The 27,261-nt window shown below is 41.6% G+C and overlaps 1 protein-coding gene across 1 annotated transcript; it reads right to left on the bottom strand.

Moving 5' to 3' along the window:
* Positions 1 to 10,107: 10,107 nt before the first annotated feature.
* Positions 10,108 to 13,643, bottom strand: NEUROD1 (neuronal differentiation 1). Its single transcript, XM_033230974.1, has 2 exons — positions 13,419 to 13,643; positions 10,108 to 11,845 (listed from the first exon to the last, which is right to left on the bottom strand). Exon 2 carries the CDS (start codon positions 11,832 to 11,834, stop codon positions 10,764 to 10,766), a length of 1,071 nt encoding a protein of 356 aa, XP_033086865.1. The 5' UTR covers positions 11,835 to 11,845; positions 13,419 to 13,643; the 3' UTR covers positions 10,108 to 10,763.
* Positions 13,644 to 27,261: the final 13,618 nt, after the last annotated feature.

Below are 27,261 nucleotides of genomic sequence, written 5' to 3'. Positions count from 1 at the left end.
CTGGGAACCTAGGAACTAAAAACACATGTTATCTTCCCACACAAATCCAACATACAATAGTGAGACAGGGAGAGGATAATCATGATAGATGCTCCCATCAAAAAGGGAAAAATATAGAAAGCACATCACAGTAAATGGTCCATAGCAATTCTGAAATTCAGGAGGCATGTGTTGCCAGTTTCATAGACCCTAAGATAGAGAATGTTCCTATCTCACCACCAGATCTGCTCTCTGAGAGTGGTTCGATAATTCATCATTCTCAGCAGCTCTTGGCTCCAGCTGCTGGGCTTTTGGTTCTGCCCTCCATTTTATCCTTCTTTTCAGATTATTAAAATGAAATGGCCCATGATTACAGCCAAGTAGCTTTTTCAGCCTTCTTTTTATCCATAAAAAGTTGGAGGTACAGAGGCTTTTAATGTTGAACTTGTAAACCAAAAATAAAATTCCAAGCTGCCCAGCCATTTCAATGGACCCGTCCTCTCAGGCAAGGACATTCCAAAGTTAACCTGAAAAACTAGTTCATGCCATGATGGGAAAGGGTACTCAGACATGCCTCATTATACCCCCTCCCTTTTGGAATTCAGGCACAGCTGACCAGCATTAACATCAACACTGAGACCTTAATTCTAGTAGAACAGACTCTTTTAAGTCTGATAAGAAACCTTTACAATCTCATCTCTCTGAAGCCTGCTACCTAAAGCTTCATCTGCATGATAAATTCCCTTTTATTAATTCCAGGTCTTTAGATAATAACTCAAGCAATTGCCAATCAGAAAATCTTTGAATCTGCTTATGACCTGGAAGCCCCCACTTTCAGTAGTCCTGCTTTTCTGGACTGAATTCATCTTACATGTATTGATTGATGTCTTGTTTCCCTAAATGTATAAAACCAAGTTGTAGCCTGATCACCTTGGGCACATGCCATCAGGACCTTCTGAGGCTGTGTCACAGGCATGTCCTTAACATTGGAAAAGTGAACTTCTAAATTGATTGAGCCTTGTTACAGATACTTTTAGCTTACAAACTGTTTGTAAATGGACAAAACTCCTACTTTTCATCTTTGCTTTGGGGCTAACTTCTTGCTATCAGAGTAATTTTCCAGCCAAAGAGTCTGCCTGGGAACCCCTATAGTTCTTCTAAATTATGCTTGCTTATCTCTCTCCCTTGTAAAACCCTATCTCATATAGTTAAGAGAAGCCAATTAGCCTTACAATATTCTACCAAAAATCTCCTTACCCAGATCTACAAGTTCATTAGGTATTTTTTCTATCTTCCAACTTACTGCAGAATTGTTCAGGAACATCCTTGCCCATGTACCAGATGGATCAACTTTGCTTTTCTGAGCCCCATGGTGTCTCACTCCAACTTCTCTCTTACCAGTGCTTTCACTTCTGTTGTCTAAATGCCATAAAACACTACTACTGCTAAGTATGGGCCATTGAGAAAATGTTGCAGAATTAGATGGATTGAGGCTACTACAAACTACTATATTATCATGGTCTCTGAACTTTGCTTGGCCCTAAGCACTGCTGCCCTATTATTGATTAGTCTTGATGAAACTTTCTCTTTCTATCCTAGAGAAGTTATTCTAAACCTTCAGTGCTCTCCTTTAACTCCTCTATTCAGAGGGTCAGCATGCCTCCACTGTCATATACCAGGACCTGATAAGAATAAACTTCTGCTACTCTGTTACCCTTACTCCTAAAATTCTCTTTTTCTACCCTGACTCCTATATCTGGATATAAGTGTCCTTCCTGTTTAATGTAATTCTATACCTATGTTACAGATCTTCTACCCTCCACTCAACCCAACACCTTCCTCAATTTTGTCTTCAGTGTGTCCAGGGTTTTCTCCATCTTACTGTATAAAAATGAGCAAGCAATAACAAAATCAAGGCCTCTCTTGTATCAGGCAATTCTTGTGTGTGGCTTAAAACCCATGTCAAACTAGCTTAGAATAATAAAACGTACTTAGAGGTGTAAGGATGGCTTATGGAAAGACTTGATCCCACAGCTCAAATAATATAATGCAAAAAACAATTCCCCTTTCTTTCTTCACTCTGCTTTCTATTGGGTGAGAATCATCCTCTGCTCCCTATCTTTCTACCCTACTCAAATTCTCTCCTCCAAGTACCTAAATGCTGCCACATTGCAGACCTCTAATCCACACACATATCACATTTGACACAAGAAAGGAACATGTCTCTGTTGGTATTTCTTACATAAAAACGGAAGTTTATTCCAATAAAGTCTTCTTGCATAACATTTTGTCTTAATAAGTTAGCATCTTTATCAGTTGGCAGAGGCAGAATTATGATGTGGTTTTTAAATTTTTTTCAGTGGTTTAAAACAATAAAATTGTATTCCTCACTGATGTTCACCTGACTAAGGGTGGGCACAAAATGAAAAAGAAATAAGCATAAGAGATGAAAGTACCAACTATCCCCAAACAAACAGACCAATAAAGATTAAAAACAAGACAGAACCCCAGATCTACATAAAACCAAAACTTACAATTAAATACATTCAGATGAAATAAACACTTACTTGTGTTTAGAGCAATCAAAATAGACAAACAGATGAAAGCCCCATATAACTAAAGTTGAAGTCTTAGCCTCTTAAGCTCACCAGAACAGTACTGGCTCAAGGTCCTATACAACCCAAAAATAGAGACAGAATTTTTAGAAGTCATGGCACTTAAATTCATTTGGACTAGAATTATTTTTTAAAAAATTATGTACTTTAAAATATGAAATTGTGTGTTAAATGAGTGTCTGCAAAATCAGGAAAATGCTACATTTGTTGTTTCAGAAGCTCTATTACTATAATGCTGCTCCACAAATCAAATAAATATGACATTTTCTTCACATGAAGAACACATAATAGCCAATATTTGATTCTTTTTTTGTCAATTCAAAAATTAGACTTTAAAAAAATTACTCATAGTTTATTGGCTAGGCCCTTTCGCACTTCACTAAATGTCGATATCACTTTAAGTCATTCACATGAATAATAAACAATACAACTTTTATATAATTCAAATGTTTATTAAATAGCTGTTTTTTGTCAGCTTGTTTAAATATCAAACCTGATACCAACTAAGTATACTGTTTGTTATATATTGTATCATTAAAAGTTTAAGAAGACATTTTCAGAAGAATTTAAATGAACTCTCCTATACTTACATATATTTAACATCAATTCATTAGAGATTTTAGTATACCTATCAGTTTCCTAGGGCTGCCATAACAAATCACCAGAAAGTGCGTAGCTTAAGACAACAAAAATGTATTGTGTTACAGTTCTGGAGACAAGAAGTTTAAAATCAAGGTGTCAGCGGGATTGATTCCTTCTTAGGGATTCAGAAGGAGAAGCTGAGAATTCCTGTCTGTTTCCCAGCTTCTGATGTTTGCCCCAAATCCTTGGAGCCCCTTGGTTTGTAGACATATCGCTCCTGTCTCTGCCTTTGCCTTCACACGCCATCCTTCCTGTATGCTGTGTGTCTGTGTGTTCTGTCTGCTTCTTATCAGGACATCAGTGATTGGATTTAGGGCCCACCCTAATCCAGCATGAACTCATATCAATTTACATCTTATATCTTAATTAAATCTCGAGAGACAGTATTTCAAATGAGGCCACATTTTGAGGTTCTGGATGGACATACATTTGGGAGAGAGGTGGGCAAGGGAAGGGGATACTACTCAGCCAAGTATAGCATATATATATACACACACACACGTATCATATATATATATGACAATATGTTTTAATATAAATGCACCAGTAGTTAATTAGGCAAAAATAAAACCTTGGAAAGCAAAGATCTCTTTGCTTAATATTTTTAATATGCCAGAGTCAAGGATTCATTAATTTATTTATCCAGAAATCTTATGTTGATATTTTAAGATATCTAAACAAGTAGCCTTGCCTCTATTAACAAAGAAATTCTTCTAGTAAAGAAATATTGTGATAAATATCACTACTTAGGTTTAGTTATAATTTGTATGCATTTGTACTATCATTTATTATGTATTTAGGCACTGACTAGAAAAAAGATTATTCAGTTAACTGTCAACAGTAACAAGTGACGTTATCTCAAATCATCATCTTCTTTTTTTTTTGAGACAGGGTCTCACTTTGTCACCTAGGCTGTAGTACAGTGGTGCAATCACATCTCACTGCAGCCTTGACCTCCCCAGGCTCAGGTGATCCTCCCACCTGAGCCCCCGAGTAGCTGGGACTATAGATGCACGCCATCATGCACCACTAATTTTTGTATTTTTTGTAGACACGAGGTTTCACCATGTTGCCCAGACTGATCTCGAACTCCTAGGCTCAAACTATCCACCCGCATCGGCCTCTCAAAAGTGCTGGCATTACAGGTGTGAGTCACTGCACCCAGCCACCAAATTTTCTTTTTAGAACACTTTATTATCCTCTTTCTGCTTTGATGTTAACGTTGCTTAGTCACATACTTGCTATAAGTAAACAAGCACTACAATTGTTAGTGACACCAGTGGAAAGGGATTAACAGTTCTAATACCCCTTCATTGACGTCACCAAAAGTGATGATGATCTCTTAACTGACATCATTGAGAATGAACACTAAAATGATAGTATTGATGTGCTAAGTTTATGCACTGAATATGCACTTTAAAATAGAAATTATGAGCTCGAGTAATTTTACATAACACTAAAAATAGAACAAAAACAATTACTGAAAGAATAATGAACAGAAGGAAAAAAGAACATGCATTGAAATACATGGTCTGGAGAAAGCCTATAATTGTTTTTATTCCGATTCTAGATTATATTTAACCAATTGATATTAATAAAAGAAACAATAACTGACAACTCATGATCCTCAAAAAGGAAGTCGGGGGAGTTTGGTGCCATGCAGTATGATAGAAATTAGTTTCCATTGTTTTCTTTTTGTAGAATTAAGGTTTATAACATTTGCTGGACTGAAAATACTCTGTGGTCCTCTCCATTCTCAACTGACTTGACTTATAGCATAGGCTTTAGCATCACATTAGTGTTCTTATTTATTTATTTGTTTTAAGATGGAGTCTCGCTCTGTCACCCAGGCTGGAGTGCAGTGGCAGGATCTCGGCTCACTGCAACCTCCGCCTCCTGGGTTCACCATTCTCCTGCCTCAGCCTCCCGAGTAGCTGAGACTACAGGCACCCACCACCACGCCCGGCTAATTTTTTTATATTTTTAGTAGAGACAAGATTTCACTGTGTTAGCCAGGATTGTCTCTATCTCCTGACCTCGTGATCCGCCTGCCTCGGCCTCCCAAAGTGCTGGGATTACAGGCATGAGCCACTGCGCCCGGCCTAGTGTTCTTCAATTCCCTTGGAAAGTTAATATTTTTTGAGGATCCTCTAGGTCTTCTAAGCAGCAGAGGAACAGCAACACACAGAAGAGACAACTTTGTCTCTGTTTCTCAGGTGCTTAGAAGTCCTAGAGATAGATAGTTTAAAAATAAACAAATAGTTTAAAAATAAGCTAAACAAGTAAATATATAAGATAACATTTGATAGGCAAATGCTCTGGAAAGAGGGAGGGACAGTATAGTGATTTTGGTGGAGTTGAAGTCAGTTGCTAGAGTTGAAGTCAGATGGGGAATCAGTAAATGCTTCTTTGAGGAAGTGGCAATGAAAGAAAAACCTGAATGAAGAAAGGAAGACAGAAATGCAAATATCTAGGTATCTCAACTTCCTAAAGTTTCCCCATCTATAAACAAGGCAGGAGGCTGCTTTGATGATGAAATACGCAAGTGAATGAAAAGCACTTAGTTAGCACTGGCCTGGAGTGTGAAGCCACCTCTCTGGTTGTCTGTCCTTAGATGTGAAAGTGTAAAGCAGGTTAGCTTTTCATCTTGTTAATAGAAAAGTCAGTTACCAAGTTATTTCATATATGCTAGATTGAACTTACTCTTTATCTCTCCGTGTCATTTCGCAATTGAATCCATCTCTTAGAATTGTGGACCTGTAGAGATAGTTATTGTCACTGTCCATCTACCTCTAAATTAACTGGGCAAATAACATAATAATGCTTAGATGGCCAAATCCACATTTAATGTATCTGAAGATTTAATCCAGCATTAACATAATACTCTGCATTTTAAAATTAGCAATTTAACCAGAGGTCCCCAGAGACTGTGGCCTTGTCTTGTCAATGCCACTAGTTTGGCTGCACAGTTAATTCCATCAGAGCCATTGGACCAAGCCTTAGTGTGTGCGAAGAGAGTCCATGAGTCAATTGCCAGCACAGAATTCTTCCTGTCATAGGAAGGCAGATGATCTCAACTTTTGAGTGCATACAGTGCAGATTTCTGGTTGAATGGTTCTTGACAATAGTGTCCTCTGAAACATAATGCCTGGCCAGGAGCCAATGATTATGCCACCATACAAATCACTGTGCATCTGACGCCAGAATGCCTCTTTGCAATGGTAACAACAAGAGTTCTCAGTCCTGGTGTTCTACAAGATGTTGCTTTGGCTCTTTTATTCTTCATCAGACCCTGGAATTAAAGATTTTATTTAGATGATTTTCAAGAAATAAGTGGCGTTAGAAGGAAAGAAAAAGAGAAGTGAGGAGATTTTTATGTAGTTTAAGAAACAGTTTTGCTGTTTTACATTTTCCATTAGGAGAAAAGCAGCCAATATTTTGAAACCTAGTTTTATTAATTGCTTAATAGATATTTTCACTTTAAATTTCTTGTATAATTATAGAACTAAAACAGCTTGGTTCAAACTGTTAGCTAATGATCCTTATATCATTTTAGTAATTGCTAGCTTCTTTCAGAAAATGCATTAATTTTGTAAGAATGTAAGGACTTTCAAATGTAAAAACAGGGATTTTAAGATTAATAAATTAGAACACAAAATGTATTTCAGATGTTATTTTACTATAACATATTATAAACCTAAGATTAGTAGGACATTCTTAAGACATTATAATCTTTCATTTTAATTTATTTATAATTAACTATTAAAAGTAGATAGATCATGCTATATAGCTGCAATCGGTTATATAAAATAAAATATGTTATGTGAAGTGTTCCTATTCAATAGTAATTATGCACCAGTTACACTATTTAGCTCAATTTCATCTTAGACTATAAAATTTCCCCGATTTTACATACCAGCTTTTTCTAGAAATAACTATTCATAGGATTTTCACATTAAACAAGTATACCTAAGCATCTTATTTGATAGGAATAGTCGTGGCTCAAGATGAAGAAACACATAGAATCCCAAATATTATTCATGACAAGCATTAAACAGCAAAACTAAAAGAAATATTTTTTCCAGTGAAGCCAAACTTGCCAGCATTTTTTTTTTTTGGTTGGTTTTCATTTAGTAAAATATGTTCTTTTCTTACAAACTGGGTATAATCATTAGCCAATTACAAAAGCTGTAAGAGTCTTTTTTAAATATGGGTAGGAATTCATAAAAGAAGATAATTTAAAATGTTTCTTATGGTTTGAAAGTGCCTTCCAAATATTCATTAAACATTTAAGTGAGTAAATTTGTAGAATATGTTTCTGACATTGGCACTGGTTCTGTGGCATTTCTCTGATCAGATGGAAGTGCTATGTGTTATGCAGAGTGCATGCAGTTCATTCATGCATAAACAATATCATTTTCATAAATTAAATCCTCCCCTGCAGAAGGAACATCTGTGCCTGCCTTTGAATAAAAGATGGTGGCATGTGAGTTACTCCTTGACTGACTGAAAGAATCCCTATGTTTTAGAATGAAGTTCTATTGGCAAAATGGAAAAACAAAACAAAACAAAACAAAAACCTAACTTTTAGTGCTCGTTTCTACCTTACAAAAGATCACAGTCTAGATTTTCCTGTTTGCTATTTTGAAAGCTGGAATTCCTAAAATGTCATTCTTTTATTTCTTCTCTTCACTACAGCAACAGATTTTAGTTTGGATGAAGATGTCTAATTTTAACTGCAGGTGAAATTGAGCTACTTAATAGATTATATCAGATCTGAATGTTCACTTCATTACCTCCTATGCTGGAAGACTGGTAGTATTCAACTATCATATCAGTATTATGTCTCTTAAAGTAAGAACAGTGAGAACAATCCAGGATATAGAAGCAACAGCTTGATTCCAAAATAACAACTCTGATTCAGTTGGAATGAGATTGCTGCATTTTAGATAAAGTTGGGACTAACTTAAAAGTACTTCTGTCATGTGATGAAGGCTGATAGAAAACATGTTAAAATAATATATTTTAAATTGCTCTCAAACATTTTTTTAATGTCGAAATATTCCTTACTGCTACTGTCACAGCTTGACGCAGCCTCATTGGCAATGTTATTAGTATGGCTAATTGTTCCTGTCCATTACATTACTCACATTTTCTGGAGCAGCTTGCTAAATGAGGTCAGCTTTCTGGAACCCCTAAATCACCAATGAGAAGGAGATTAAAGGAACAAGCTTGGGAAGGGGGGTAGTCATCCAATGTGGCACCCGAATCAGAGTAGAAACAATGGAGTTACTAATGACAGTAATCAGAGCACCACAGTAGAACCAGGGCACAAGTGCCAAAATGATATTCCCTAGGAATCATGACTGTCAGTCAGTACATCTAGAGGAAAAGAAATGCCAAACTCTTTTTTTTTTTAAGTGGACGTAACAATAGACAGAATCTTCCATAAGTTTTTCCAGTGAGTTGTGTTCATGAAACAACAGAATAGTGCCCCAAAGGGTGGGGGGGCGGGGGGGGGGGGAGGAAATAATTACACCTTCCTAAAATACAGTACAAATAGTGTGTTCTTCAGTACAAATAATCCATTATGCTTTTTCATGGAAAAATGATGGAAATCATCACAAGATGTTTATAGAACAATTATAAAATGTTACTTCTCTTGGCTTCTTTAACTCATTTCCCTTTGGTACTTTCTAAAAGTATGTAAATTTTTCTGGGACAGTACTATTTGCGAGATAAAACTGTTTAGTTCAGGAAAATGTACAGATAACAGAACACCAAGAAAATAGTAATGTTTTATATGTCTTAAATGTATAGACAAACTATGCTGGGATACCTGTTTATGTCTTGTTTGTTAATAATTAATAAAATCCACCTTTTTAAAAAAAGAAATAGAAGAAAACATGTAACAATCATTTTTAAAAATGGAAATAAAAGCCTAAAGGCTAAGCTACCCAAAACAGAGAAAAAACACACTGTTTGTACCTCTGTCCAGTCCCATATTCCAAATAATGAAATATCAATTAGGTCTTTTCATTATCTACAAAGAGCTGATGATTCCCTGTGCAAGATAAACAGACAAGAACATGTGCCAAGGTAAACCTTTTTTCTATTCTTTTATTCTACATAAAGTGTTTAGTATTTTTTAACTCAGCAAAAAAGCGACTATTTTCCCCAGAAATAAAAACAAAATCCCTTTAGGAAGAAATGCAACAAATGCTCTCACTTTCAATACTATTTTATTGCAACTGGATGAATGTTTTCTAAATTGTGCATTACACCATAATATACAGGATTACAAACAAAATTACAGTACAGCTTGATTCCAGTGGTACCAGCATCACATCTCAAACAGCACTTATTCTGGACTGCATTTTACATGCAATAGCTATTGTTCTAATTATGAATTAAATGGTTTGAATTTATTTAAGCTACTGTACTAATTGACTACAATAGATATAAATCCCAACATTAACAACCTGATTAGATTTAGGCTCAGATTTATTACATGAATATATGACAAACCACCATTTTTGTGACTATGTATAAAATCATGCATTTATATTTTCTGGAAACATCAATAGCTTCAGATTCTCTGTAAAATCATGGAATGCAAAGGAGTAAAAGACTAAAAAGTAACAGTGCAAATTGTATGTGATAGTCAAGCAGCTTTTGATTTAAAGAAGGGTATGTTGGCATTTATTTGTAATATGTATATACAAGCTTGTGCAACTAATGTGTTGAATTGATATGTTTTGATAGGGAATGCATCTCTTAATTTTTTATTCTCTTGAAAATTATGATTCTGGTTTATATTTTAGGGAGAGGGAAAGACTTTAAAGTGAAATGAATTGCTCAAATTGTGCAATTTTTTTTTTTTTTTACAATTAGAGAGGAAAGAAGTGCTAAGGCAACACAATAACTTTCTAAGCACTTTTCTGCTGGTTTAAATTAGTTAAATTATTTTGTATAAATTAGATATAATTCTACTTTTCTGATATGTATAAAAATTGATGAAGCTGCGTGGTTTTAAAATAGGAAATTCACATTATAAAAAGTCATTAAAAATTCTGTACAAAATCACAACAAAATAATTCAGCATGGGAAAGGTAACAAGTAGTAAAATGCTGGTTGAAAAATATATATTTATATATATTTTAATTGGCCCATTACTAGTTTAAAAATTGCATAGTTCCTAATTATTGCTTGTGATTTTGTTATCCCGATCAGATAATTAATACGATCTGAATACAGCTACACCAAATTCGTGGTGCATTTCTTTAACTTTACTGTATTTTTTTTTTTTAAATAGAAGAGCTATAGAAAATAATACATAAGGTGAACAGGAACTTTGATCCCCTGTTTCTTCCAAAGGCAGTAATGACAATAAATACATATATCACTTGAAGCTTGGAGTATTTGCACTTTGCAGCAATAGTACCCAAAGGGCTGCCTTTTGTAAACACGACAGTCACTGTAAGCACAGTGGGTTCGTTTCCCGGAAATGGTGAAACTGGCGTGCCTCTAATCATGAAAGATGGCATTGAGCTGGGCACTCATGACTCGCTCATGATGTGAATGGCTATCGAAGGACATAATATTGTCTATGGGGATCTCGCAGCGAGGGGCAGCGGTGCCCGAGAAGATTGATCCGTGGCTTTGGGTCCCTGCCAGGGTCGCTGCAGGATAGTGCATGGTAAAGGCATAATTTTTCTCAAACTCGGCGGACGGTTCGTGTTTGAAAGAGAAGTTGCCATTGATGCTGAGCGGCGGGCTGAGGGGTCCATCAAAGGAAGGGCTGGTGCAATCTGTCAGAGGGCTTTCAAAGAAGGGCTCCAGCGCTGCGCTGTAGGCGTGAGGCGGCGGCTTGACGTGGAAGACATGGGAGCTGTCCATGGTGCCGTAAGGCGGACTGGGCAGCCCAGGCGACTGGTAGGAGTAGGGATGTACAGGGAAGGAAGCGCTGGCCGTCGGCAGGTGCGGGGGCATGTCCTGGTTCTGTTCAGGCAGAAAAGTCCGAGGATTGAGTTGCAAGCAGCCCGCAACCAGGTTGGTGGTGGGTTGGGATAAGCCCTTGCAAAGCGTCTGAACGAAGGAGACCAGGTCTGGGCTTTTGCCTGAGCGCAGGATCTCCGACAGAGCCCAGATGTAGTTCTTGGCCAAGCGCAGAGTCTCAATTTTGGACAGCTTCTGCGTCTTAGAATAGCAGGGCACCACCTTGCGAAGGTTGTCTAGGGCCGCGTTCAGTCCGTGCATGCGGTTCCGCTCCCGGGCGTTAGCCTTCATGCGTCTCAATTTAAAACGCTCCAGGCGAGCCTTGGTCATCTTCTTCTTTTTGGGGCCGCGTCTCTTGGGCTTTTGGTCATCATCCTCCTCTTCCTCTTCTTCCTCCTCTTCCAGGTCCTCGTCTTCGTCCTCCTCCTCTCCCCCATTCCTCAGTGAGTCCTCCTCTGCGTTCATGGGTTCGAGGTCGTCCTCCTTCTTGTCTGCCTCGTGCTCCTCGTCTTGAGAACTGAGACACTCGTCTGTCCAGCTTGGAGGACCTTGGGGCTGAGGTTCGCCCATCAGCCCACTCTCGCTGTACGATTTGGTCATGTTTAGATTTCCTACATTCAACAGGGTAGAGGCAAACAGAAAGAAAAGGAGAAAAACGCTATATTCAAAAGCCAGATACGCCTTCAGCTTCCACTCCCTCAATCTATACAAATGCTTGAGAAAAGTACCTGCCCATTACAAAATGAATGCCTCTGAGTAAAAGTTAAATGCAGTGTTTTATAATGGCGCGTGCGTGTGCCCCGCTGGTACGTAGGAGTGAGGACAGGACTGGGGGAAGGCAGTGAATATGTATATGTGTACACCACTCACGCATATGTGTTTGTATCCTAGTGATTAACTTAAATGTGTTTATGGTGGTTGCCCGACAGGATAATGTGTGTGGAAATGACTGTGCATTTCAGCGACTTCATGTTTATCCAAATGTGTTCAAAGTCACTCACAACTACACACACACACACACACACACACACACACAAATGAGCTGAAAGATCACACATTCTGCTTCCATTTCTGTCCTGGCTTCTAGGTACTTAACGATTTAAGTTGAAGAGCCATTGCGTAATTTACTAATACTGGCAGCGATTTTTAAGAAGATTACACAGACGGGATACTGAAGAGCAAATGCAGAAAGGAGGAAAAATAGTTTCCACCAAATTGTTCCACCATCAATGTAACATTTGGCAACAAAAGTGGACAGGGTCTTCCACCCCTCCCTCGCCTTTCTTTTCTTGCCTTCATCTCTGGCCGGCCGCTGAATTTCCACCTTGTACAAAAGCGCTCGCTGCAGGGCGAGGGCTGGGGGCGCGGCGCAGAGCGCTCTCCCACGCGCCGGGGATCAGGTGCGGAAGGCTCCTGTCTAATAAACAGCCCATTGAAAGGGCCGCCCGCTCTTTATTGGGGCTTTTCAAAGTTCGCCTCAAACCTCCCTTTAAAAAATTGGGTAATTATAATGGTCAGCGATTGGCAACCGCGAAGTTGCCGCTTCTAATAAGGAAAATAAAAAGCCGTTAGTAAAACAACTGAATTTCTGGCTCCAGTAGTGGCTGCTGGGGACTTGGCCGCCTCTGGAGCGGTAACAGGTAGCAGGAGTGAGTCCCTCTCCCTTTCTTCACTTTCCCCCCTCTCAACTAAACTATCTCTGAACCTGATTTATTTTCCATGGTGTGAATACTCAAGGTATCCGTGTCGCTTTCATTCACTGAAAACACAGCTTGGCACTCCTAATATGTGTAAAATACATGTACACAAAATATATATTGATAACACAGCTTTTTTTTTCTTATTGTAAGAAGTGAGAAAATGAAGTCATTATTGCTTTTGGGACTTTAAAATCAGCACTAGCAGATAATCATAGTTACTGTGTATTCTTTTAAAAAAATCCAAGCTCCTATGCTATCCACAAAAGAAACCCAAATTTTTAAAATTTAAATTAGAAAGCCTGCAGGGGGTACTTGAGTGACACGACTCATTATGTGTGAGTACTTATGAGCAATTATGGAGAGGGATGCTGCTCTCAACACACATACACACGCTCGCAAACGCACACATACAGAATATGTAGGTGCATCAGTCTTCAGTTATTGCTTCTATTCTAGGGCAAAAAAATGAAAGAATTGTAATTACCTTTGTTGTTAGTAGGTCCTGAGCAGTGAAAGTCTCATAACCCTGGGGCCTCCGGACGCCGTGCCTCCTGCGTGGGCGAATTCCTCGTGTCCTGGCCGCGCGGGCGCTCAGGTTATATAGCCCAGTTAGTGATGCTAAGCGCGGGCGGGGCTGCTAGCTGAGGGGCTAGCAGGTCTCTGCGCCTGCCGCCTGCGCACGCGTCCAGGCTGTGCGCTCCCGGTTCTCCCCTCCTCCCCACTTCTCCCCACGCCTTGCTTGTCTCCCGCCCTCCTCTGACAACCGCTCCCCTCACCCTCCACCCCTACTCCCGCCCCTTCTCCTTCCTCCCCGGCATGCGCCATATGGTCTTCCCGGTCCAGCCAAGAGCCTGGAACCACGTGACCTGTCCATTTGTATGCGGCGGAGCGCTCCATTCCGGCCCCTTTGTGGCCAGAAGAAAGTGGCCCATCTGTCGCCAGTTAGAGACTCCGCAGACCTGTTTTTACCCGCAGGAGAGATTAACCCTTTCAGGCGGCAGAAGGGACAGGGGATAGAGGGGGGAGGGGATTTGAGGGAAGGAAGGGAAAAGCTAATGTTGAGTAGCTCTACATCAGAGAGAGTGGCCTGCTTTCACGCCGGAAGTAGGACAGAGGTGAAAGAGGCAGAAGTGGGGAGACTGAGGCACGCAGTGAAGAGTCCTCGCTCCTTTCGATTTCTTGTCCTGGCACTGGCATCCAGAGCAGCATGACTCCCTGCCCTGTCTGAAAGGCCCATCCCTTGGCTTCTTCTCCTTGGCAGACGCTTTGATCATTGGCGCCAAAGGATGGCTTCTCCTAATCTCCTTCGGCCCCTCTAAGCAAGCATATACGCCATATAAAAGCGGCTTCTTCTGTAAACGCAGCGTTGAGATTAGTTCCCCAGCCTCCCTAACCAGATCGTCCTCTCCCGGTTCCTTAAGTACAGAAAATTTGTACCTGCCATTCTATCACTACCATACGTTCAATCCTTCGTGTCCTGACTCTCAGCTACCACTGTCCCTCCAGACCCTCTCACTACGTCAGTCCCTACCTCCATCCCCAGGATCTTGTCCTCAAAGTGAGCTAGTTCTCTCGAGGAGGTCTTGGCTCCATTGGCCTTTGCGCTTTCTTATGTGGGAGCTGAGGGCTTCTTTGACGGTTGGATTCTGCCTTTTAGCCATGGCCACTGGGTTGCTGCAAAAGGCACCCCTTGTCAGCCAGTCCAGGGACGCTTCCAGTTACCTGGCCAGCCCGCCCTGCATGGCCTCGGCTCTCTAGTCCAGGCACTGACCACGAGTACGGTGGTGGACACCTCGCCACAGCCGGACCTGCGCTCTTGCTCCCCTCAATCTCGGGTCTGTATAAGATACTTGATTCAGACAAGCCTTTTCGAAGAGAAGATGCAATGGGCCTATGTTGAACAGGTCTTTCCGATCTCTTTCTAGAAATGCCTTTAGCACAACCCCGGGAAGGATTAATGGCTGTGAACTCCTCCAGATTTCAGAGCCTCTGATTTGAAACTCCCACCTTGTAGGTCAAGCAAAGACCACAGAAATTCCCGATCATTTCCGAAGGAGCCACACTGTTGCCTAAATAGCAATTCTTTACTCTTTTCGAATAAGCGTTTTCCAGAATAGATTTTAAAAAGAAAGAAAGAAACTGGCCTATCTACTCGTTCTTTCCCAGCTTTGCCCCAATCCTTCATTAACGAACTCCTTACCCCCTCCCAGACCTGAAGCCCTCTGCAATAAATACCTCTTACGTGAATTGCTTATTTAAAGGCAATTACACTAAATATCCCTCGAGTTTGCAAACAGTGTCAGGGTTGAGCGGCTGGATTGGGGTGCATCTGGAAGAGGGTGGGGACGGGAGGAGAGAGTGGGGGTAGAGGAAGAGGGTCCTAGCCAGATCGCCGGTGTCTGAAGGTGGCAGGTGCAGCCTTCCCTGCACAGTACAAATCTAAAAGGGGAAGAAAGGAGTTGTGCCACCAAAGCGTGGCGTGAATCGTGGTGGGGTTCCGGAGTTTTACTTGCTTTTCTACATTCACTCGGCTGACAAAGCACGTAGGGGAGGATAAAATAAGTCACCCAGGGGTCTGGTCCCAGGATTTACTCCTGTACTCTATGTATCTGCAGTGTTGGGCTAAAACTCGAGGGCGTCAGAGTACTAGCCCTTAGAAGGTAGTACACAGTCTGAGGTCTGAGGACATTTGCGGCAGGGCCAGGTTAAGTGCTGCCCCTCGCCCGGCAGCTGCCCCGACTGGCAGCACACCGTGCTGCAGGCATATGGAACTCCTGCCTAGGCTATCATTTTTCCAACTTTGGGGAGCTCCGGAGGAGATCTGGGGATGGAGTGGGAGAAAGGACTCCATCTAACCTCGAGGTCAGGGGTAGCCTAGTGGTCCCTCTGCTAAATTCTTGTCCTCATCCCCAGAAAGCAGAAACTTCTCCAGTTCGCGACATCCTGTGCAATACAGGAGAATTATGGTGGAGTCAGATGTTCTTGGGCAAGAGGGACTCCCGAGTGTTTTGCCAGAAGTAGACTCAAATGCGTAAAGTGCGGGAATTACTAGTCTGTTTCCTCCTCTCCCTTTGATAAATTCATTTCTAATCCCACTGCTTGTTGTTCGCTCAGGCCTGGGGATTTGTACAAAGGAAAGGCCACTCCAAGATGTTTCAGAGACCGGGCTGAGGTTGGGTCTCACGGTGGCTGTCACTAGGCTTTCCAGCCTGCAGCGCTCCGAAGTGACCCTCCTCCGCGCGGAAAATTTCGACCCGGAGCGCCGGCATCGTGACGCTCAGCCAGTGCCCGCGAGGCTCCCAGGAGATGCGGGGTAGTAAGACCCTAAAGGGAGGAGCCCGGACCACAGCCTGGATTGAGGTGCGTTTTGTTTGGGGTTGAAGGCGCGAGAAATTGGGGCGAGAGAAGAGTCAGCCGGACGCCGGGAGACAGAGCTGAAGGCGCGGCGGGGCTTAGTACTGAGGACCGTCTCCGCGGCCCCGCCCCGCCTCCTTATTTTCTTCTCTTTGGACTTGTTTGGACGGTTGCACACTTTCCCCCCTCCTGATTCCTTAAGTTTTTTCTCTCTCCCCTCGCTGCCAGTTAGCTGTACTTCCCCAGCTCCCGTCCCTACTGGGCGCTGCAGGCTACCCAGCGGCACGCGAACCGCACGCGCGGACAACAAAAGCCGCTTTCATGACTCACTGCCCTCAAGCAATGCCCCAAATCTGCCGCCTCCCGGGTCCCCGCTCTGAGCGCGCGGCGCAGGCCGGGCGTCCCGGCCGTTACAGCAGCAGCCGGGGCGCCCGCGGGAAGAGGGGCGGGAGGTGGCGTGTGGCCGGGGGTGGGGAGAGGGGAGTGGGCCGGGCGGAGGCGAAGGGGGAGGCGTGTGGAGGGATGGGGGTGGGGAAGGGATGGAGACGTGTGGCCCGGACGTAGGGGGTGGGAAGCGTGTGGCTGGAGGCGAAAGCGGGGGGCGGGAGGTAGGGGGCGAAGCATTCACAGGGCCAAGATAAAGAGCAGGGGCCGGGCCGGCGTCCCTGGCGGTGACCTGTTTCTCAGGGAAACAGATGCTAGCTCTTGCAAAGGGAGGTTTGCGTTCAATGAAAGGATCAAGTGTGGCCAGGGCAGCCCGGCCGACCTCGAGAGGTTCCCGCGTCCTCTTCCCGCCCTAACTAGGAGGGGGATGTCGGGGCCTGGGCGCGTTCCAGGGGCGGGAGAGAGGGGTGGGGGGCCAGGTGGCTGAGGGGCCCGCAAGACCGTGGGGCGCAGGGGCCGCAGGAACGGAGGACTGGGGGCTGCAGGTCCTGCATAGGCCGGGTAGCTCGGAGGCTCTTGAGAGCTTCGGGGGATGGAGGGGGGTTGATGCGGGTTCTGAACAGACCGCCGACGCGGCGCCTGCGCCCGGGGGGAGGCAGTTGGGCTCCCAGGTCCTGGCCTGAGGCTGGAGCTGCCCAGGCTCGACAGGCAGGCGACCCGGGAGAGTCAAGAGCAACGAGAGACGCTATTAAAATGCCTCGCCGTCGCCCCGAGCGCAAAACCCATCCTCCCCAAATCTCCAGGGCTTGCGGCATAATCTTAATTAAGATAATTGATTCATATTGCACCTGCGAGAACGGAAAAAATTGATTTCAACCCCCAACCCCACAAATTGCTTAGAGCTATTGGATGGAGCGCAACGCGACTGTGATTTGGGGAGTGATTTAATGCCGGGCTTCCCCAGCTCGGCCTGCCTGGGCCTTTTTATTTATTATTTATGCCCTCCCGGTCCCGACGGGGCCTTGGTGGCTCCTTTCTCGGCTCCCACAGACCTTGGGAGGACTTGTCTCTGATTCCCTTTCAGGATCGAGAGGCTTTCCTTAAACCATCTAACACGCAGAACCAACAACGTAAAATCAACTCAGTAGGAGCGTCTTGGCAGGCGTGGGTCACGGGCACAATTGCTCAAGGCCTCGTGCGTCCGATGCCCTGTGTGTGCAAAAGTGTGTGATTCCACTTGAATATACCTGTGTGAATCTGTGTGTGTGCAAGATTATGTGAATGTGTGTGCAAATCGTGTGTGCATATAAATGATTGTTAGTGTGTATGTGAACATATGAGTGTGTGCAGGTGTGTGTCAATGAATGTGAATGTGTATGTGAGTGTGGGCATAAGTGGATGGGCGTGTGAGTGTCCGTGAGTGTATGTCCACGGTCGCACCTGCTCTCGGGAGAGGAGCATGAGCAGAGGGCGCACACCTGTTTCCCGGGGATCGAAGAACAGCTTGCTGTCCAAAGGGGATCGCCAGGGAACTGACAAGCACACGCTATTTGCCAACCTTTGCCTTAATAGAAAGAAGCAAGCAAACAAAAATCCTCGGTAGCTGTGTGTAGCTTCGGGATTGGAGAGCCGAGACACACCGACGGCGCCGGAGCGTCCCAATAACAATGGCTGCTGCAGTGGGTTGGGAGAGGAGACCCGTACAAGTTCCTAAAGGCACGGGAGGAACGCGGGCAAACCAGGTTTAGGGCCCCAGGTTGTAGAAGGAACGACTTCCTCAGCCTATCAGCACCGCGGACAATTCCCACTCCAAAGGCCCTGACCTTGGGCCTACCAGATTCAGCAAAATCTCTCTCTTCCTCCCTTCCTTCCTCCTTTCCTCCGTCCCTTCCTCCTTTCCTCCTTTCCTTTCCTCCCTCCCCTTCCTCCTTCTTTTCCTCCTTTCCTCCCTCCTCTTCTTCCTCCTTTCTTTCCCTTCCTCCTTTCCGCTCTTCCCTGTTTGCTTTGTTTCAAAAACAAAAACAAAAACAAACAAAAAACACTGGGCACCATGACTGAGCTTTTAGTCAAAGAGTCCTGTAAGTCTGCATCTAATTAGCCAAATATTCACAGTAAGTTTCCTGGAAAACTAGATAGCCAGATTTAGGGGTAAGGAAAGAGCTTAAACTATAATTTGAGCTGGCTAGTCTGAAACAAAGACAGAAATCATAAATTGAATAGCTTTCAAAAAGATAGTCATTATTCCAATATTTGCACTTATTTGCCACACAGCTTCAAAACCAAAATGAATTTCTTGTTTACTCTCCACAGAAATAATAAAATATCTCTCAAAATGTTTTTGATTTTGCTTGTGTTTTATGGAGTATAAATTTTATTGAAAGTCTAAAATCTTTTTCACCATCATTTTGTCAACACTTCAGTTATTTCATACAGTAAACAATTTCTGATAAATTAATGAAAAAATAAGCCAACAGAAGTCAAATGGTATTATTCACTCAGATTCAGTGAGCCACACAATTAGCTAAATCATGCCAGATCTAAAACATTACATATTGAGTACTCATAACTTATCCAACATATACTGGAAACATCTAGTAAAGACATAACTGAGAAGAGAAAGCTCCTTTGGCAATTTGAACATCTGAGAAATATATACCATATCCCCCTCCCCATCACACACGCTTATGGATGTAATTTTCAAAACATCATTATTAGTAGTAAACAAAATCCTTATCAAGTATTATTCAGACTTCACCGTAATGAGAAATATAATCATTTTTGATTGAAGAATTCTTTCCTGGAGTCTCACCTTCTTTAAATAAATTTTTTTTTCCTTTATAACAAATGCATTTCTCTCAAATTAAATATTGATAATTTGACCTTTTATGTCTTTAACTAATCAAAGGGGGAAAATTCCAAATGTAGATCTCGGAGTTTGGCCTTGGTGGGTCTTTCCGCTTGAGTAGGCACTGAGATTAAAGGAGTCAAACTTCCTCTTTCACTGCTCTCTCCTTGCACTAATTGCTTATGCAAAAAATGCAGATTTGTATTAATTAGTAACTCCACTGATTAGTTCTGTGGTATTTTCACATAATAAATCATGCTGCAGACATGAATTTTGGCACATCACCCAGTGGTGGCTCGGCTGCAATACGGGTTTCTTATTAAAATAAAATCTCTGACTAAATCTACCTTTCGGATGCAGGTACCGTGAGCAGCCACCTGCTGGGAGCACCTGCCATGGGAAATTACTTTCACTCAGTGACAAGCCACTTTAGGGGCTCCAACAGAACAATTTGATTATGAGGTTAGGCCTAATAATAAACACATAAACACATACGTGCATATGTGACACAAATGTGCCTAAGCTTTAGACACATTTTGCAGACAATGATGTAATAACAGATAATGTACTTGTAATGGGACTAGATGTTTTAAAACAATTTCCCAAGTTATCAATAAATACCTCAGCCTATTTTCCTCCTGTAACATCTTTGCTCATTTGTGAGATGGTCTGATATTTTGAGACTCTCACATAACTCACACTCATTGACTTTACCCACTTCCCAGGCAGGCAAGCTAGTTCTGGAAGGAAAAGAGCCACAAAAGCATCAAGGAGAGGAATATGAATGTTAAGATCCCTCCCAGAGGGAATTGGGCACCCCTGCCATCCTAGCATCAGATGAGAAGCTGTGAGGCCAGACATCCACAGTTGAGTGATGTGAGGCAAATTCTTCCTTTCCCATTGTTCACTGTACAAACTTTTACACAACTTCTTCCTCTTGAAAAGTATTTAATTTGATAAAGCAGATTACAACCAATCTTGCCAAGATAATGAATTAGGCCCAGGTGTTTTCTGTGCTCTCTTAACCCTTTACATGCCCTTGTTTTCTAATCACTAGTGACACATTTCCGAGACCCCTCAGGTGCTCTCAGCACCTTTATGTTCTTTCTGTTACCTGCCAATCTATACCTGCTGCTTGTTGCAAGGAACCTGGAAACTTTTGCATCTTAAGAGGTTGAGAATGATGCTGAATCTGATGCCTGTACCTGGGGAGGTTGCAGAATCACATGGCACAAAGAAAAAAAAAATAAACACTTAATATTGACATTCAGAGATGAATAAACGCTGAGAGAGGTATATTTCCGATGGAGGCTGGGGCATGACGTTCTGTTCAGTTTGTGCTACGCAGGTGGCAGCCTCCATCTTCCTTCATGACTTGTCCTGAGGCAGATGGGTATGTGGTGGCTGGGGATTGTGCAGCCTCTAGGGAGGCTCTCTCTCTCTAGACATCATTTACTAAACCTTTCAAACTTAGGTGGTGAAAGGAAGAGGTCATTTATTTTGTGATGTTTTCATTTATTTGTTTTTGATGTGGGCAATTATTTATTTATTTATTTATTTTTATTTTTTTTTGAGATGGAGTTTCACTCTTGTTGCCCAGGCTGGAGTGCAATGGCACGATCTTGGCTCACCACAATCTCTGCCTCCTGGGTTCAAGCGATTCTCCTGCCTCAGCCTCCCGAGTAGCTGGGATTACAAGCATGTACCACCACACCTGGCTAATTTTTGTATTTTTAGTAGAGACGGGGTTTCTCCATGCTGGTCAGGCTGGTCTCGAACTCCTGACTTTGGGTGATCCACCCACCTCAGCCTCCCAAAGTGCTGGGATTACAGGCATGAGCCACTGCGCCCAGCCTGGCAGTTTTTTAAAGAAGTTAACCCTAAAGTCAGGAAAGAACATAAAAATTAAAGCAGCTAAGTCAAATATACTTTTTCTCCTTTGAATTTACCCTGGATCCTGCTTCTTCTGGAATCACATGGACTAGATTAATAGTCTCTCACAAAAAACAGACAAAAAACAAAACAAAAATAACAGTCCTAAATTGTTATGTTCGTCCACAAGGCTACAGTCGTAGACATTATGGAGAGCACCAGGGCTGAGCACAAGCAAAGGCTATAAAACTGCTTCAGGTTTTCTTCAGAGAGCTTGTCTCCTCCTTCCCTTCCTTTAAGAAACTGCTGATTCATTGGACAATAAGCGTGTTAGCACATCTATGTTGAGTGCCATTACGTAGCAGGCATTGTGCTGCTAGGTGCTACGGGCACAGGATTAAATAGACATTAGATTCAGCTTTCTTGAAGCTTTCTTTCTAGTGGGAGAGATGGACTTTAACAAGGTTTAGTCACAAGTAAGTATGTACCTACACGACTTCAAACAGTGCAGGAGTACTCAATACCCAATCTCACTCCCTTCTCGCATGCCTTTCTAGAGTAAACAGTCTGGCAAATTAAAACAAATAAATTAATTAAAAGTTTCCTATGTGTCCTAGTTGTGGTATACATTCTGCTAATTGGATGCATTAGACTTTTATTCAGAACCAGTTACCTGAGAGAGCCAGGAGACAGAAGATTTATTTGTCTGGCACAAATTCTAGTGCAAGGTATTAAAGCCAGCAAGTGTGGTGACAGCTTTCTGATCAGGACTCAAGCAAAGGTAGAAGCTTTCTTAGCCTAGTTTGGTGGTATGGTTTTTGATACTATTCCTGGAATCTCAGGCTGGAGTCTGTTTCTTCAAGCCTCCTAACACATTTCTTGTAAAGCTCTCCAGGTGATGAGGCACACTAAAGTTTGAAAACTCCTAATGGTTCTCAATAACACACCACACCTACCTTCTGATCTCTTATATCAAGGAGCAAAAACTGAGAATTACAATGACAACATTTGGGAAGGTTTAAATAGCTCCAGTTACTCTGAATACTCAAGTTCTACTGAAAGCATTCTTTCACAACATAAGCATTCCCTCCTGCCATATCAAATGAGGCTGATCTTGGTTTGCTTGAAGGTTCCTCTGACGTACTCAAGTCGCAAGAGGATGTAAACCCTCTTTATACCCCATTACTTCCCCTTACCATTGCTTCCAACCTATGAGTAATAGGGCTCAGGTAGGACAAGAACAATTTTGTACCTAGAAGAAGGCTAATAAGTAATTGCAAGGTTTTGTTCATTTTTATTGTGCTAAATGTGGGGGCAAATGTGTGAGTATAGATTTTGCAGATGCCAGCCTAGGGGGGATAGAATATTACTTTAGATCAGGCTGAATTTCTGAATACTGTTGTAATTGTTGTTAATTCTGGATTCCAAGTGCTGCTGAAACCTCTCGGTATAATTTTCATTGTCTGCTCAGAAGGTTGAATAAAATATACATTCAAAGCTGACTTACATTGCATTAAGCTTAAATACCCCAAATTTCTCAATGTGATGTAGAAAAAGCAATCCAAAGTTTTAGACAGAAATGGTTAGAGTGATTTCATTATGGGCAAACTTCTCACCTATCTCCTAACTATCCCCAACACATGTGCATTTACTTGGGATGGACAGTATCTTTGAAAAATCCCCTTCAGGTCAGGAAGGAAGGTGGACAATGTTACTGTTGAATGGGATCCCTGATAGAAATTAGGATAATTGGTTTCTGGGATGATGGTCCAGGGGGCACACATAAGAGTCAGAGACAAAGTGGGATTTTTACTATAACCCATAGTGATTGGGATTATCTAACACAGGAAAACCTATGGCAGTGTCTTAACCTTTCATGGGATTCATATAATTGTATGAAGTCTGAATAATAACAACAATAATACATGGGATGATAAAACCTGATCAAGGCCTGTCGTGAATTACCATGATGTCATGATAGCTGCTCACTCAAATTCTGAAACTTCAGTTTATTTCCAAACATTGAATATAGAGGAAGCCAGGTAACCTGAAGAAGGACCTTGTGATATCATCACAAGTACTTCCTGTAAATCTTTCTCCCAGCTTTCTCCGGAAGTATCTTTGGTCATTTACCATGGTAATTGTAGTGGGAGATGGGAAATAGCCAGATCTTTCAGGGAGTATTGGCTCCTGAACATAAATGAACACAAAGCAGAATGTCACTGTGATGTATCTGGCAGAATCTGGGACACATGCAGTTTAGGTGACAACTGAATTTGTGGGCGTAATTCTGTCACAATGGCACTTACAGGTCTGTAAAAGCATCCTGTGATTGTTTCCACATTTTCTTCATATAGAGATGAGTGAATGTCCATGCTTCCTTTCTGACCCCCAAAATGAGGGTCATTATGGGAGAAAAGGTCAAATCTTGAGCTTCCTCTTTTTACCAAAAGTACAACTGCACACTGGGGGAATTGCAGAGATTCGTCAGCATCAAAGATTTGAAAGACATGAAGTGATATGACAGTAGCCACTAGTTGTCCCCCAGTATCTGTATTCTCTTTTTCTCTCACAGAAATAATATCTCCAAATTTTACCTACGGTAGAAGCCATTCTGAAAAAAGACTATATTTCCTGTCATATTGCAGCTGAATATGACCATGTGACTAAGTTTTGGCCAATGTATGTGAGTGACAGTGGTGAGAACAATTATTGGATCTTGTCATTCAAATAAAGTGATGTGTCTATCCCTTCTTCTTTCTCCTTCGTGCTGGCTGAAATGCAGACCTAAGGCACCACCATAGAGACAATGTGGCAATAAGATAGAAAGAATTGGGTCATTGATAGCATAACCCTACTAGATCTAGTCTGCTTACACAAGGAATTTCATTTGAATGAGAAATAAATTTTTATTTTGTTTATGCCTGTATCATTGTGAATCTCTCTCCAGCAACTGAGTTCATATGCTAGCAAACATAGGTAGTGACCCCTGTCACATCTGCATTATAGAACCCCTTTCCTTGCCTTGTGCAGATGAGAGTCTTGGAGAATGTCAGTAGAATTACTGTAAACTTATTCTTGGCCCACTGCAACCCCCACCTCCTGGGCTCATGAGATTCTCCTTCCTCAGTCTCCAGAGTAGCTGGAATTACAGGCGCCCAACACCATGCCCGGCTATTTTGTTTATTTTTTATTTTTAGTAGAGACGGGGTTTCACCATGTTGGCCAGGCTGGTTTTGAACTGCTGACCTCAAGTGATCTGCACACCCCAGCCTCCCAATCAAGTGGTGATTTTTAAATACAGGTGCTATTCCACATGATATCTTTTAGTTGAGTAAATCAACAAAATCCTGACACATGACATTCAGCGTTTGTTCTGGCAATTTTTTTTTATAAGAGGAAAAGGGTCTCACTCTGTTGCCCAGGCTGTCTTGAACTCCTGGCCTCAAGCAATCCTCCTGCCCTGAGTAGCTGGAATTACAAACTTGAGCCATAATGCCAAACTAAAAACCTTTTGAAAAATCATAGTAAGTAAAGAGCACAAGAAGTAGTTTTGCTTTGAGACGTTCTATTTTAGGTATACCAACTCTTTCACTCCTTGTAATATAAGAAGTGGCAGACACCCTAATTGCATCAGAAAGGCGCATGATTGACACAGAGTGAGGAGTAAATCTAAGGAAAATTTAGGGTCCTGCTATCTCAGTGAAGATACTGGGGATCCAACACAATGGGGCAAACTGAGATTCTTCCAAAATAAAAAGCAATTTGCTTCACTTTGCACCATCTATGACTAATATATTTTGCAGAGGTTTCCTCCAAAAACCATTAAATTAGATTAAATTAATTTAATTGAAGAGAAAGGAAGCTAAATAAAATCACTGTTCTTATCCATATCTAACTAACTTTTGATTTTTTTTGGCGGTTATAAACAGCCTGGACAAATGGCTTGAAATATGAGAGACCTAGTGCTGTTCATAGTTTGAATGAATTCTATACAGTGTGGGATAGGAAAGCCACAAATGATTTGCAGTGTGAAGAAAATTTATTGTATATATAGTTAGGAGATAACTTTAAAAATGTGAAATAAGGAAGTGAAAGATGCAAGGAAGAAATGTGCATGGTTAAATAAAATGAGAAACTAGAAGAATAAAATAAGTAAAAATATTTATATGTAAGGTTTTTGAAAAAGAATCTTCACAAATTTCCCATGGTAATGTAAACTGGTATGGCCACTGTAGAAACATTCACACAGTTTCTCAAAACGTGGGAGTTAATATATGACCCAGCAATTTTACTCCTAGGTATATCCCTAAGAATAGGGAAGGAATATCCCTAAGAAACTAGAAAACATATTATCATAAAAACTTGTACACGAATGTTCATAGCAACATTATTTATAATAGCTCAAAAGTAGAAACAAGCCAAGTATCTATCATCTGATAAATGGATAACAAATTTGGTATATTCATACAATAGAATATTATTCAGCCATAAAAAGTAATAAATGCTACAACAAAAACAATCACCGGAGACACTATGCTAAGTGAAATAAGCCAATCACGAAAGGGCAAATACTGTATTATTCTACTTATATGAGGTACCTAGAGTAGTTACAATCATAGACACAGAATGCAGATTAGTGATTTCCAGGGACTGGAAGGTGGGAAGAATGGAGAGTAAGCAGTCAGTCGGTAATGGGTTTCTTTCTGGGGCGGGGCGGGGGGGGGATGATGAAAATATTCTGGAATTAGATAATGGTAATGGCTGCTCAACTCTGTGAGTATACTAAAAACCACTGAATTGTATAGTTCAAAATGGTGAGCTTTATGAAATGTTAGAGTTTATTTTAAAAAACATATGAGTGAGAAATGCAATTGCAATACGTCTTCTCTTACCTCTTATGACACCATATGCTCTGGTTTTCCTCTTTACCTCTTTGACCACTCTTTATGAGTTACTGTGCAGATTTCTCTTTGTTCATCCCTTAAATCTTTGGTTTTCCTCAGGGTTGTCTCCTAGGCTTTCTTATTTTCTTCTTACACAATCTCTGCATTCGTTTGTAAGGCAGTCAATGCTTTGAACAATTTCCATATGCACAAATTTACTACTGTTCAGTTAAATGACGCTAGACCCCAGTAACATGGTTTAAATTTCAGTTACACAGTGTATATTGTGAGTAATTGCTTAAAGTATAAGCTTCACTGCTAGCTCTTTGATACACGAATCTCTATGTAAATAACAGACATGTATCACGATCAGTGACCAATCGCATCAGTTGTTTCAAATTCTGTTAGTGACTGGTCACTGCCCATCTGTTATTCAGTTCATGCACAGAGAGCAAAGCCTTAGTTGGGTTGCCTACTTCTTTCCTAGTATTAAGCCCATATGACATTAAAGAAATGAATATTAGAGAAAAGTGAGCAACAGCAATTAAAGTGCAGCAAATAAAAGCAATAATGCTGAAAGTTAAGTTGAATGTGATGAGGAGATTTGAAAATGGAGACAGCAAAGTAAAGACAGGATGAGTCCTAGGCCTGCCTGAAGCTAGTGAACAAATGATGTTGAGGAAGTCAGATCATTCAAAAACAAGGTAATGTAGCTTCAACATTGTTTAGTTTAAGTTGCACTCAGAACAGAAAGCTGCTTAGGGTAGAAATGGAACATTTACTTCTGCTTAGGATTGAACAGTGTAATGAAAATAAAAACCCAATCAGCTTAACGACTACCATGTAGGCCAAACTCTGAAGTCAGGTGCTGCATTGAAAGGAATCAGTAATTACAAGGAGACTGAAGATAAATATTTCCCTGCCAGTGAAGGCAGATTTTAGTGTTTTAGAAACTGGCATGACTTCACAGCATTTGAATTGAACAT

This window comes from Trachypithecus francoisi, unplaced genomic scaffold (assembly GCF_009764315.1).
Source record: "Trachypithecus francoisi isolate TF-2019V2 unplaced genomic scaffold, Tfra_2.0 Lachesis_group13, whole genome shotgun sequence".
NCBI classification, from domain to species: domain Eukaryota; kingdom Metazoa; phylum Chordata; class Mammalia; order Primates; family Cercopithecidae; genus Trachypithecus; species Trachypithecus francoisi.
Note: the sequence above shows the minus strand (reverse complement) of the source record. Positions and strands in the feature narration are given on the sequence as shown.

What these genes read in the sequence shown, in the direction of transcription:
- NEUROD1 (XM_033230974.1), bottom strand. Translation starts at nt 11,834, where the DNA reads ATGACCAAATCGTACAGCGAGAGTGGGCTGATGGGCGAACCTCAGCCC.